Source organism: Perca flavescens, chromosome 21, assembly GCF_004354835.1.
Source record: "Perca flavescens isolate YP-PL-M2 chromosome 21, PFLA_1.0, whole genome shotgun sequence".
NCBI classification, from domain to species: Eukaryota; Metazoa; Chordata; class Actinopteri; order Perciformes; family Percidae; genus Perca; species Perca flavescens.
In genome coordinates, this window is record NC_041351.1 from 25135059 (window position 1) to 25149722 (window position 14664).

General features: G+C 39.6%; 1 protein-coding gene across 1 annotated transcript in view; it reads right to left on the minus strand.

The window, feature by feature from the left end:
* Positions 1–14664, minus strand: part of rab3gap1 (RAB3 GTPase activating protein subunit 1) — a 91263-nt gene that overhangs the window by 18031 nt on the left and 58568 nt on the right. The window contains exons 17-20 of the mRNA XM_028567054.1: positions 11866–12234; positions 9218–9355; positions 4338–4565; positions 1236–1332 (exon numbers count right to left, since the gene is read on the minus strand). Of these exons, the coding sequence (XP_028422855.1) occupies positions 1236–1332; positions 4338–4565; positions 9218–9355; positions 11866–12234 (832 nt within the window). The remainder of the gene's footprint in view (positions 1–1235; positions 1333–4337; positions 4566–9217; positions 9356–11865; positions 12235–14664) is intronic.

Consider the following 14664-nt stretch of genomic DNA (forward strand, 5'->3'; position numbering starts at 1 on the left):
TTGACTTCATTGGCAGATTTCTTACATAAAGCAAAAACAGTTTAATCACAAACATGAGGTTGAACAGGATCCTGTCCTAGAGAGGAACTCCACACAAAATTATTATTTTTTACAATGCACACATAATTAGAGATTCTGGTAGCCAAATTATGGTAATACGTATGATTTTTCCAACAATATTGTGGGTAGAAACTGACATTTTGTCTTCTGCTCAAAATTAACTTGGTGTCTGCTTCCAAACAAGTTTGGTTCAGCTGAATTATGTGGCCCCTTCCACCGAAAGGCGACATGGTTTGCAGCTATGCATAGTACATCTGAAGGCTACCTTTAAATTACATCTCCACCAGGTGGCTATATAATAGTGTGAGTCTATAGGCCTATGACTAAGAATCACAAGTCAGTCTTGTTTTCTATACCCATTTTCAACCAAATATTAGTAATGTGTTTCTGAAAACATTTTGTGCAAGAAATAGGCTATGCACTTGTCTTCAGATGATCAGTTTAAAAGATTTTCGTGAGCTTTTGAGAGGTGGAAGCCCTGCTTCTCCAAAGTCCCCACAACACTACAAGAATACATTGGAGGGCTGCTCCCATATAAATGAATGGGAAGCGTGGAGAGGACAGTGGACACACTCCCCGGTTATCTCTACGGCGTTTAAGTGAGCATCATGTGGCGATGACAGTTAAGAATAGGCACTAAAACAAATAGTTATAGTTGCTTGTGGTATTATCTGGGTTTGGGTGCCGCCTTTTCAGCCTTGGAAGATGGGTAGGAGGCGGCCACGGGAGGACTTCATTTCACATGAACAGGCAATCCATACAACACAATTTAAACTCACTATACATATCTGTAAGGCAGAGGGCAGAGTTGTATCCTCCTCTAATGTCAACACCTCCATGTTTTTAGCCTATATTTGTTTAAATTTTGTCAAATCTGCACCATAAAAAGTAATGTTCAAATAGCTTCTAACTAACTTGGAAGCACAGACATTTCCATTTGTTTACTTTTAATAGTGAAGAAATTGTGTAAAAAAAATTGTATGACTTGTTTTCCTATGATTTATAATATGGCTATCAATGGAAAGTCACAGGGCTATGTATATCATGCATTTTTGTGCATTTCCAATGTTGCCTTGAATCGTTTCAGATGTTTTGGTCTTGATAATATTGTGGGGGTTTGTCTATAGGTTTGACTGTTTAATAACATACTTTTTTTCAAAACAATCTTGACTCACCTTCCTCATTTAACTTCAGAATAGCAGCATGGAGTATGCAGGGCAGGAGATGGCAGGTCAGATCTGCAGGTTTCTGTACTGCCAAATAGTGCAGAACCTAAAAGACAGTCAAAACCCAGGTTTAGTTTACCCTATTAATCCGCCTTCGGTTGGCTTCTTGCTACACTCGGTTACATTTGATAAACTTAGTTAACAAGCATGCAAACTGGTCAGGGGTAAAAAAAAAAAAAAAAAAAAGGTGAGAAGGATACGGCGGACCTGAAAGAAGACTATTTTGTACATTTTAAAGTTAAACGCATCAATCTGGTGCACTTTGAGAGCATAAATAAGAAGCTAGATCTATGTAGAATCTGTGCTCTTGTAAACAATGTGTTCTTGTAAGCAATTTAACCATAAACATTTTTTTGTATAGCATACATTTTAGACACAAAAAGAAATGAAACGAACGGGATTACCTTTGTTGAACTATTTTATTTTCTATTTATTACTGGTAGGCAAGAGGTATTGATCAACTTGACAAATAAAAAAATGACAAGTGTATTCTGTTCTAACTCTCCCTACATCAAAAGTTTGGACATTTAATTTTATAGATACTTATTACATATAGATCATCCAATCTGTACATTTAATATTAATTTTGTCAAACAAGGACATTAAGCATTTATTATTTGAAAAGCAGGCTACACAACAGGTGTCAAAGGATGAAAATTTCATTCTGAAGATTGTTCTGTGAGACAGCAAAGGCAAGACGATCTGCAGCTTAAGTCAAAAGCATCCATTAGACATAATTTTCAAACTCAGTCTATTTATCCAAAGTGCAGCACATCAAATAACTTAACTATTAAATGAAAATAGTTTCTTACAAATTACTTTACTTGGGCAAAAAGATAAAAGGTAATCCATCTCACTTGTCACACCACAACTTGTCATGGTGGACATTAAGATATATTATTTTCTAACTCTCCCTACCTCCCTTTTGACAAACTTAGCACCCTGATTTTGTACATTTAATGTCCCTGGGTTTTGAGAAGAACAGTTTTAATGCCCTCTTTTGGTTAAATTCCTCTGGACTCGACCCTTCGATGGAGACCCTCAGGCAGGCAGTCAACTGTTCTCCCTGCAGCCTGTTAAGGTCTGATTTTACCTGAAAATCAAGGTAAATAGTTGGCTCAACGAATTAAAATAAAAGGTGCATTTGGAGCACACTGTCAGTACAATCAGTAGTTTGTCATGTAAATTAGTTTAGTGCAATGAGTGGAAGCTAAACACCATTCATCCCACACTGGAATGACACAAACACAGGTGGAAAATCAGCATAGCCTCCCTTAAAGTGCTCATATTATACTCATTTTCAGGTTCATAATTGTATTTAGAGGTTGTACCAGAATAGGTTTATGTGGTGTAATTTTCAGAAAGAGAGAGAGAGACGCAGTTGGATGCTGTCCTCATCTCCTACTTCAATGCCTAACGAATCTATCTCTTTCTCTCCCTGACCCTGTCTTTCACACTGGTTGAAGCTGAAAATACTGTAAAACAAATTAATAACAACTAATTACACTGGTCGGACTGTTGAGCTCTGTTTCAGACTGATTCCTCCGGTTCAGGCTGGTCCTCATCCTCAACACGTGCCTTTTTCAGTCGCGGAAAATACTTTTCAATACTCATCTGGACTAAAGCAGCAAACATTCAATGTAAGAGTAAAAAATGACATAACATTATTTATAATAGGTTTATTTGATTCACCTTACAGGCACTAACCCTCACCGTAACCTAAAACATAACCATTGGTGCCTGGAAGGTGACGTTTGGGGGCTTAGAAAAACCCAACTCCGCACGGTGGGAAGAGCTGTTTGTGTGTGTGTGTGTGTGTGTGTGTGTGTGTGTGTGTGTGTGTGAGAGACATCAAGTGACAGAGAGACGGATGAGAGCAGGGAAAGGAAATGCAGAAGAACTTATTTTAAATAGCGTTTAAAAAATAAATAAATAAATAACGAAACGCTATGTGCGGCGGCCAGTGTTAATAGTGAGGCGGACCACCACACAATAGTTATGTGTGGGAAACACTGGCAGCCGTAACATTAATAAGCAGGTGCTGAGGAAGAAAAGAAAGAAGAGAAAGAGAGCCAAATTGGCTATTTTGGCTTTTTGTGGGTTTATGGCTGCAAATTCACTACAGAGGTCTGTGTGGATGCACAGACGAAGCCAGGAGTGGTGGGACTGCGTTGTGAATAGCTTGATAGAGACGCAACTTAACTCCCACTGGCGCATAATTGTGACAAATGTCGATGTAGATTGACATAAAAGAAAAAAAACAAAAAAAAAACAATTAAGACCTGGGTCTGATTCAGGACCACATATGGAAGTGGTCTAAATCTGATTTGAAAAAATCTGATCTGGGCAAGATCTGAAGAACTCTGACCTGGTCACTTGACCCCCCCCCCCCCTCCACCATTTGGGCCACTTTTGCCTGCAGTCTGAACATAGCCTTTGTTTGTAGTCTCGCTTTGCCAGACCCTCCTCCAAAGCGCACAAAAGCTACTCCACATAGCATTCGGGATGGGAGGAAACGTGCTCTAGTTAAATGGCATTTCTTTAAACCAATCAGAATCGTCATGGGCGGCACTAAACTCCGCACACAGCCGCTGCAAAATAGTCGCGCGAGAGAAAACTCCGATTGGACAGATACAGGCTACCTGTCTCATTTTACCCTGCAGAGATCTGAGGAGCAGTCAAAAATAGTCCTCATAAAGCCACAGAATTTAAAATTCCAACACAAAGAAAGCAGAAGGAAACGAAAAATGCATGCATCCGGCTGAATTTTCTGCCGCACCGGAGCAATCCCAGAAGTGGAACGTCAAGGATATAGACTACTTGTTTGGTGTTTATTTGGGGTGGTGTAGGAAGCATTAGTGGAACACACAAGAGATGTAAAAATATTTTCGGTTCATTATAAAACTGTGGCCAGGCCAGACCCCCACCCCCTACAATATTTTCTCATCAAATCTGCACAAATCAAATAGGTGACCCATTTTGGTTTTAAAACTGCCGAAAGGTGATGAGTTTGCATGCATGAGAGTAAGCCAGCTGTACAAAATAAATTACCTTTTCAGCCTCCTTAGTGTCATCAAAAAGTCTTCTCTGGCGGCGTGCAGGTGTAACCCTGGCTGTCTCCCAAGTCTCCACCCACATGTTGCCTGGGATCTTCATCCTGGCACTAAGCTCGCCCTTCACCACTGTGTTGCCCTTCTTATCGATCACCTCCTCTTCCACGTAATCTCTAGGCGAGTACCAGCGCACAAAGTCCTCCAGAACACAGCCTGGGTTGGCTGCCTGTGGAGAGACATATTGACAGAGTCATGTCGTCATGTCATGGGATCAAGGACAAGAGCTCTGTAATGAACCAAGATATATAAACTATAAAAGAAAATATATACCGTAAATTATACTGAGGCTGGACTGACTTAGTTACTGGAATTATTTCACACAATAAAAAGCCTTGCTAATGGTTGGAAAACATCTCACAATGACAATACAACAGTTGACCTTACAGATTCTGTGAGCTGATTAGGAATTTCAGCTACAGTACATGGCTACTGCAAACAGTTACAACTTTTTCCAGGACCTTAGAAAGAAAAGACAAATTAGAGACAGGTCTAACATTTGACAAAAATGAGGGGCCAAGATGAGGCTTCTTGAGAGAGGCCTGACCACAGCATGTTTAAAGGCAGCTGGTACAGAGCCTAAACTAAGACGAGAATTAATAAAAGTGAGTAGACTTGACCCAAAAGTGTTAAAGACCTCCTTCAAAATCTTAGCGGGAACAATGTCTAAGGGACAGTTGGTAGGTTTCATGTGTTGCACCATCTCAGTGAGCAATGGCAGAGAAACTGGCTCAAACTCCTCAAACACTGCAGAATGCACAGGAGCAGCAGACCTTTAGCTCACCCATTAAGAGCGTTCGCCCCATGTTGGCTGAGTCCTGCAGTTTTCTGTATGTCATCCCCCATCTCTCTCCCCCTTTCATGTCTATCCACTTTCAAAATAAAGGGAAAAGCCCCAAAAAATATTTTAGGACGCTAGTGTGGGGCAATGTATAAGCCGTTGCGTTATACACGTAATCCACCCGCAATCCTTGCCATTCCCAGTACGACCAGTTAATTCTCATTATATGCTTTCATAGATTGTCATACAATTCCAATTTTCAACAATGTAATTTCAGTAACAATTAAAAATATAAAAACAGATAAAATACGAGAAATTTACAGTGCAGTATAAGGAACAATTATTTAAAGAAAGGCAGGATCAAAAAGAAAGGTCTTCAGCCTTGATATAAAAGAACAGAGTTCCGGCAGACCTGCAGTTTTTTGTTCCAGATATGTGGAGCATAAAAACTGAACGCTGAACTGTTTAGTTCTGACTTTGGGGACAGAAAGCAGACGTGTCCCAGACAACCTGATAGGTCTGGGTGGTTCATAATGTAGCAGCATATCAGAAATGTATTTTGGCCCCAAACTGTTTAGTGCTTTATTATATATATATATATATATATATATATGATATATATATATATATATATATATATATATATATATATATATATATATATATATATATATATATATATATATAAATCAATTATTTGAGGGACAGGAAGCCAGTGCAAAGACTTCAGAACTGGAGTAATGTGATACATTTTCTTGGTCTTAGTGAGGACTCAAGCAGCAGCGTTCTGAATCAACTGCAACTGTCTGATTGATTTTTTTACGGAGACCTGTAAAGACACTGTTACAGTACTCAAACACACTAAAATGAACACTGTTGTTTTACCTGACAGATGCCACTTTATCAATAAAACAAAATAACAATAGAGAAACTTACAGGTCGAGGTTGAAGACTGTCCCTTAATAAACCCAACGACACTTGTAAATTGTCCTTATTCCACCTTTGTTCTGCTTGTCTGCAACATTGCCTAAGGCTTTAGGTTTGATGGATTTAGATCAAAGAGGGATAATAGAGTCCAGGATTTCACTGCTTATTGGATGAAATGAAGAAAGAATATTATCTGGGAACAATAATATTTGGGTATAGATATATGACCATAGGGTCAAATATTTTGATAGCGTGGATGCATTTCTGACTTTGTATCCATTAAGCATCCAATGCTGGATTAACTGGTCTTGAATCAACAGATCAACTTCTGGCATGGAAGAGTATTAGAACAGTCCCAAGGAATTTAGATATCCACGCAATGTTGACATAATAATTGTTCTACTTACTGTATTGTCACACTTAGTGTCCGATGCTCAAACTCTCCCAATAAGAACATACATGATACCTCTCCTTCATTTCACGTCTGTCAACATATCAACATGTCATCAGGACTTCTGATTCTGGTTAGTCAATCAAAGCCACAAGCCAAAACATCTTGGTCTATAACGTGGTTCTTTATATTACAAGTTTTGCTGGAGTTTTGATCTCTTCCGGTTATTCACTCATTGACACTAATACCTGCCACTGCCTCAAACCAAGAAGTAAATGAAAGCAAATCAGGTAGAGCCTGTCATACCTCTGTTCTTTGAAAGCAATGATAGATATCCACCAGGCCTGGACAACTTCTTGTCGATCAGAGGCTGTATTAGGTTTTAAAAATAGAGTAAAGATTTGCCGTGTAAATTTGTTATTTTGGCCTTTCTAAAATGGGTTGCTGTTAGTGCTCATAGTAGCCATTTAATTGTAGTGAAACAATTTTTTTAAAATGGTATCACTGTATAAAATAACCTAATGTGACCTTTAGGATAATCACAGTCTCATGAATCTTTACAACCACAAACTAGAGCCCTGGAGCATTCAGGGTACGTATGGCTTTCTAGGTATACTGATAATAAGGGGGGGAAATGCAGTTGTTGCAGAAATCTCCAAATGTCAAGTTTTTGATACCAAATCGCAGTATGCGGTTTTCTATGGTCTTGGATTTTTAAAGATTATTTTTTGGGGGTATTTTAAGCTTTTATTTTTATAGGACAGCTGAAGACCTGAAAGGGGAGAGAGAGGGGGAATGACATGCAGCAAAGAGCCGCTGGTCAGAGCCAAACCCGCGGCCGCTGCGTCGAGGAGCATACCTCTACACATGGGCACGCGCTCCACCAGGTGATCAACCCAGGCGCCCAAGTCTGTGTTTTATTGTGGTATTTTAGAGGGATTTTTTTCCATCTCATTTTTCTGATTGTAGATAAGCTGCAGTTCTAGTTAGAGGGGTGGAAAAGAGGAAACTATGTTTGGAGGGCACAGTGTGGGCATTACTATAGCCACAAAAGCTGTATAGTGATATACTGTACATGTTGCAGACATGTACAGACAGAACATGTAGTTAATGCCACAGCCTCCGAGGGTGGACCACGGCCCAAATTAAAAAGAAATGGTCCGATATTAAAGTTGATGCAAACGCCTAGCGCTACACAGAGAAAGTGTTTCTGCCACGGGACGCCAGAGCTGACCCCTCTTGAAGTGGGACATGTGTCGGCACGGCGTGGTTTCTCAAAGTGCTCCTCTGTAACGAAACAATACGATTTCATGATTAAGTATTTTTCCATTTGTTGAGTCATTGTTGCCATGCTTCTGTGTTCTTGTGTGTGAATGCATATGCAATAAGGAGCAGTGCAAAAACATATATACATTAATGACACACAAATTGTGACTGACTTCCTGCAACTGTTTGATATGTTTGGGGCAGAATGTTGTCACATCTGCTCCTGAAAAACACAAAAGCTGCAGTAAATCTGGCCCAGAGATTACATACTGACAGCAACATTTGAGAGACCCTTTTTAGTTTTTTCTAAATTGTTGTAAGGACAATATTATTATAAGATATTTACATTACATTAATTTAGCAGACACTTCAAAGTGGCATACAGCACATTGGTCCATTCCCATAAACACAAAGCAGGAGCAATTTTGTGTTCTTTGTCTTGCTTAAGGACACTAGAACATGAGGATGGGAGGAGCCAGGGATTAAAGCTCCAAATTTATGTAAAAAAGTATAGACTTGTAATTGTACAAGTATGGATTAAAGTGATGGTTCGGAGTAATTTCACCCTAGGGTCCTTTGCACCACAACCTCGAGCCAAACAACCCCCCAGAAGCTTATTTCACCTGGATCAAACATTGGGTTAGCGTTATCAGCTGAATAGTTTAGTGCAGGCGCAAATGGATCGAACTCTGTATCTTGTACATTACCCCACTAATAATGCCCAAAATGTTACCAAACGTCGACAGTAGTACAAATAGGTTATGTACTCATAAAACGATGGATTGGAAAGTTTTTAAGTACACCAGGAGTTTATTTAAATAAAACTTGACTGTTGGCTTCTGTTCTGCTCTGCTGCTACTGCTACCGGCAGTAAAACGAGTTGCTTAGGGACATCTACAAATTACAACACCGAAAAGAGATACAACAAAAATATTTATTAATTTAATGATTAAATAAGGCAGTGTCTCCAAACTTACCTCAATTATAACTTGTCTCCTGCTAGTTGTACTACAGCACTTTTAAAAAACAAGTTAAATTAATAAATATTTTTGTTGTATCTCTTTTTGGTGTTGTAATTTGTAGACATCCCTAAGCACTTGTCTGTCTGCCGGTAGCAGCAGAAGCCAACAGGCAAGTGTTATTTAAATAAACTCCTGGTGTACTTACAAACTTTCCAATCCATCGTTTTATGAGTGCATAACCTATTTGTACTACTGTAGACGTTTGGTATATTTTCGGGCATTATTAGTGGGGTAATGTACAAGATACACTCTGGGATCCATTAGTGCCTGCACTAAGCTATTCAGCTGATAACGCTAACTCACTCGCCCAATGTTCGACCCAGGTGAAAAAAGCTTCTGGGGGGTTGTTTGGCTCGAGGTGGTGGTGCAAAGGAACCTAGGGTGAAATTACTCCGAACCATCACTTTAAATATGTGTATGTCTGCCTGGTTCACCTTAAAGGACTCCATGTCAGAGAGAAGACAGGCACTCTGCATCCGGGCACGGAGGTGGGTACCTTCAGCTGATGTGCCTAGTTTGGCCAGTACTTCAGACTGCTCCTCTAACAGATCCTCTGTCATGGGAGCGGGTTCCTAAAAATCAAACATACACACAGGAGCATCAATGCATTTCCATTCACTAAAAGAGTTGCCTCATTTGCTCAAGAGTTTTTGTTAATTTGTAGTTTCAGCATGAAACCCAAATACTTTTTCTAAATGTGGCATCATGAAAAGTTTCTAAAAAAGTTCTAAAAAAGGGAACATTTATTGAACATCAGAAAAAATAATACATGAAAAATAAAAAAAATAAAAAATTCTAATAAAGGAAATTTTCTATAAAAAGAAAGACTAAATATATGTACTTCTAGAGAAAAAACTCGAAGTTCAGGGAGGTTGCCAGGTTGTGAACACAGCATCAATGTTGCTAGACACTAGTCTTACATAGCCAGACATTACTCCACAGCACAGCGAAGTAGCTAACTTTTGATGCTGGCTTCCTGGACAGTCATCAAAGTCTGTGCCCACGCGGCGCTCTGTACCCGACTGACAACCACCCTATCTCGGCTTAAACAACCGCTAAAAACACCACTATGTCACAGTCCTCACTCCCCGACGGATAGACACACTTTCTCAGCTTAAAATTACTGCAACAACCGATAAAACATCATGACCATCATGTACACAACTGACAGACACACTTTATCGGCTTACAATTAAAGCGACAGCCGCTTAAAACACTCCTACCTCGCCTTCCTCTCTACCAGACTGGAAGACACACTTTCTCAGCTTAAAATTATGGCAACAGCCGCTACAAAAAAAATCCACCTCACCGTCCTCCCTCCCCGACTGATCAATACACACACATACATACATACATACATACATATATACATACACTACCGGTCAAAAGTTTTAGAACACCCCAATTTTTCCAGGTTTTTATTGAAATTCTTGCAGTTCAATGTCTTATTGTACTCTGAAATGAAAGAATAGAACAAATGAACAATTTAAGTAAAAACAAATCATGGAATCAATTTGTAAACCAAAATGTATTGTGTGTAAATGTAATTTTTGACTCATCAAAATAGTCCCCTATTTTGATGAGTCACACTCGTGGCATTCCTTCTACAATGGAAATCAAATATTCTTCCCAACTCTGTTGCAGAAGTTCCCATAAATGCACTTGTAGGTTGCTTTGATTTCACTTTTCTGTCCAGTTCATCACAAACCAGCTCAATGGGGTTTAAGTCTGGTGACTGTGCTGGCCACTCCATGTTTTTAAGCTTACCATCTTGTTCTTTTTTCCTAAGGTAGTTCTGGCATAGCTTGGACTTATGTTTTGGGTCATTATCTTGCTGTAGGATGAAACCCTGACCAACTAGGCGCATACCAGAGGGTACTTCATGGCGCTGTGGTTGCCATTTTGGTTCAGAGTGCCTTTCACTCTGTACAAATCACCAACCCTGGATCCAGCAAAATACCCCCAGACCATCATGCTTCCTCCCCCATGTTTGACAGTTGACACACTGAGAAACCATCCTTTCGCCTATTCGACGGCGTACAAAAATCCTGTGTGATGAACCGAAGATTTCAAATTTTGATTCATCAGTCCATAACACCTTCTTCCAGTCCATTGGCAGTGTTTCTTGGCCCAGGCAAGCCTCTTTTTCTTAATGTGACGTCTTAGCAATGGCTTTCTTGCTGCAACTCGACCTATCAAACCTGCAGCTCAAAGTCTTCTCTTAACAGTTGAAACTGAGACTTGCTTATTACGACCACTATTAAGCTGTGCTTGAAGCTGTTGTCCTGTGAGCCACCTATCACGCAAGCTGTTGACTCTCAGAAAATTGTCTTCTGATTCTGTTGCGGCTTTGGGTCTGCCAGACCTCTTCCTGTCATTGTTTCCCCCAGTTTCTAAGTGCCTTTTGATGGTGAAGAATACTGTACTCATTGACACTTTGCAATTTCTCTGTAGGAAAGACCAACATTCTTAAGAGTTATGATGGTCTGTCTCTCTTCCATTGTTAATTGCCTTTTTCCCACAATTTTTATGGCACCACTACTTTCCGCAGTACAATACTGTTCAAATAATGCTCAGGAGGGTATGGTACCACAGTGTGTTCCAACAATACTTTTATACAAACAGAGGGGGTTGTAAGTAATCCAGAAATGTTGGAACACCTGTGGGAATTGGTAGCACCAACTTTACAAGCTTGATCAATCTCCATTGCTGCAGAACAGCTTTACGTTGTTAACCCATGTCTTGTTCCCTGAAAAAAGGCCTTTTTGTAAAATTCTGAAATGTACATTATTTTTCATTTTTCGGTAACCTTACTTTTTTTTTTTTATCTCAGGCAGTTCACCTTTGTACCATTTCAAGCTATTCATTGGACTTGAACTGCTAAAATTTCAATAAAAAACAAACAATTGGGGTGTTCTAAAACTTGACCGGTAGTGTGTCTGTGTGTATATATATATATATGGAATAAAGTACAGTAACATGACAAGACTGAAATAATTAGTGCAACTGTATGTATGTGTATTCATAAATAACTCATGAATATGTGTGTCAGTGAGTAAAAGATACCCAGAGAGATCCTTACCTGTGTGACAGGAACATAGAGAGGCTCTGTAGAGTTGAGTAGAGTCATGTTGTTATACGGATGCAGCCTACCCTCTGCTTTACTTTTACTGCCATGTTTTTCTACCTCAGGATGCGTAGTCTCTATCTCCCCCTGGTCACTCAGGCACTCAAAGAACTCATCCTCACTGTCGCTCCATGAGTCCCAGGATTTCCCCGGAGACACCTCCCTTGTTGACGTGGATGCAGTTATTGGTGACGCTGCAGATTCTGGTACAGGGCGGCCATTCTGGCAGCCACCAGACACCTTACGCTCTCTCTCTTTGCTTCCCTCCAGCACCTTGCGGGCTTCATCTCTGGCCCTTTTCCTTTCGATGCAGCAGTTCAGCATCTGTGCAGGAAAATACGCCCTATTCAGACATGAAATACCTAACATTGCTGTCTTCATTTCTCTGTTAAACTGATGGCTTGTTGTTGTCTTCAGACTTTAATGTTACTTACAGCTATATTTAGACAGGACACAACAATTACAATAAGAACAAGTGGGAGTGGTGCCACTGCTAAAACAAAATACTATGAGTTGAAAAGTTTCCAAAGTTTTTTAAGCACAGAATGTCATTGTACACACAGCTTGAAAAGTTGGCCCCGCATTAATTATTTAATTTTCTACACATGATCTAGAGACGTCATGAGAATCATTACTAAGTCGATGCCAAAAACGTGCTGGTACTCGTTTTTCTACAGTACCGCAGGTACTAGGGGATGCAATTCTTCCGCAGATAAATGCCAAAGCAGTTCAGTATTTATTTTATGTTAAAGATACGTAACTGTGTTTATTATTGGGATGTACTAATATATACTGCAGAATGTGGAATTTAAGTACAAAACACTGTCAGCTATCCACTAAATATGACATTTTAAACCCTCCACCCATTTTCAGCATGTGAGGTAATTGCATTGCTCTCGTGTTGTGTCCCTGGTCATATCTGAATTGTCAGTTGGATCAACCCGTGTTGACTTTGTAAGTTCAAGTAAAAAAATATACAATAAAAACATTTCAATATTTTCTTTTCTGAAATAAAATATGCAAGTGTTGATTGATATCAGGCGGAGGGGATAATAAAGGGAGTGGAGCGTGCACTACTGGAGATGCTGAAGCGTCAGACTCACCCAGAAGCAAGGCTAACCGACCAGGAAGGCCAATCCAGGAGAGATAACATTAGGATTCACTGTATCAGCGAAGGTGCGCAAGGAAATTCCACATCTATGATATCCTTTGTGGAAACGCCGCTGAAGAAAAACCAAGGCCTCCTGCCCTCCGCTGACCTGAATATTGAGAGCGCTGGGACCACGGCCTCCCCAAGACGCACCACAGAGGTCGATAATTGTCAAGTTCGCCAACCACCGCACCAAAGAGGATATCTTGAAGACAGCTTGGCAAAAACGTGGTTTTGAGTTCAAAGAGAGAAGAGTGAACATAGACCACAACTATGCACCGGAGGTGCTGAAAAATCGCAAGGAATACGCAGAGGCAAAACAAGCTGAGGGAGAAAAAAAAATAAGATTTCAGACGCCATTCCCTGCCAGATTGAGAGTCTTTTTTTTCCTGATGAAACAAGACTAAGGACATGGTAGCAAAGGGACTACCAGTTAAGGTTTTCAAGTCAGCGGAGACCTGGGAGGAGAAAATCAAGTGTCTGACATGGCACACACCTTCCCGGAGGAAGGATGGTAAGACAGCGGTGGTAGGAGCAGGATAAAAGGACAAGTTGGACGCTTTTAAAAGAAGATAAATGCCTTGGAATCTGTGCTAGGAATAGAAAAGTGTCTTTGAACTCGATGTTCGATTATATCAATATGCTTCAGAAGGACTGGTTTTGAACAGGTTGGTGACTTTGTTGACTAATCATAACGAGCCGCTGTTTTATTACAACAATGGCACTTTCTCAAGTACAACTGAGGACATTTGTATAATATGTTTACATCTCTCCTGTCTACTGGACTCTGTCTCCTGGCCACGTACAGTGTATTAGGTATTTTAAAATGGGGACCACAGACACCATGCATCACCACTGAGTTTTCTTTCAGAGAAATCACAATCGCTTGTGGAGCTTTTTAACTACAAAAGGCAGATAACCACAGGTTGCTGTTTATCTTATAATGGATAATTGTGCTTTGTTATTTAAACAAATGATTGAGGAAATAAACTTGTCCATGAGTCTATTGAGAGACTTCCAGCTGACAGCGGGATCTGTGAGCATAACTGGCGAGCGAGCAATACCGACTGCCACCAACTGGCTGTTATGTCAAACTGGAGCTTCTCAAGTCCGACAACATTAGGGTTGGGTACTGTTCACGATTTTATCGGTACTGGTACCTGAACTTCGGTTCCGGTACCTAACGGTACCTTTTTTTTGGTACTTTCCCTCTGTAATTACAAAAAAATAATTTCAGTTGTAAAAAATAATTCCAAACTTATATATCCTATTTACTTGAACTTTATTTTGCAGCTGAATTTGAGCAAGTAGAAAATATATTGGTTGAATTTTAAACATTGTATTTTGCATCTGAATTTGTTATATAGAATTTTTTTACATATAATTTTTTATTCTGAATTTATGAACTTAGAAAAATAAAAAGGTATAAATTTGTTGTTGAAATTTTGAAGTGTAAAATTCAGAGGCAAAACAATTCAGATACATAATTTCAATGCATAAATATTGAGTGCTAGAAATTCAATGGCTTTTTAATTTCAAAATCCAATGAAACAGATTTACTTCAATTTGTGAGGCACTCACTGCATGTCATTTCGTTATTATAA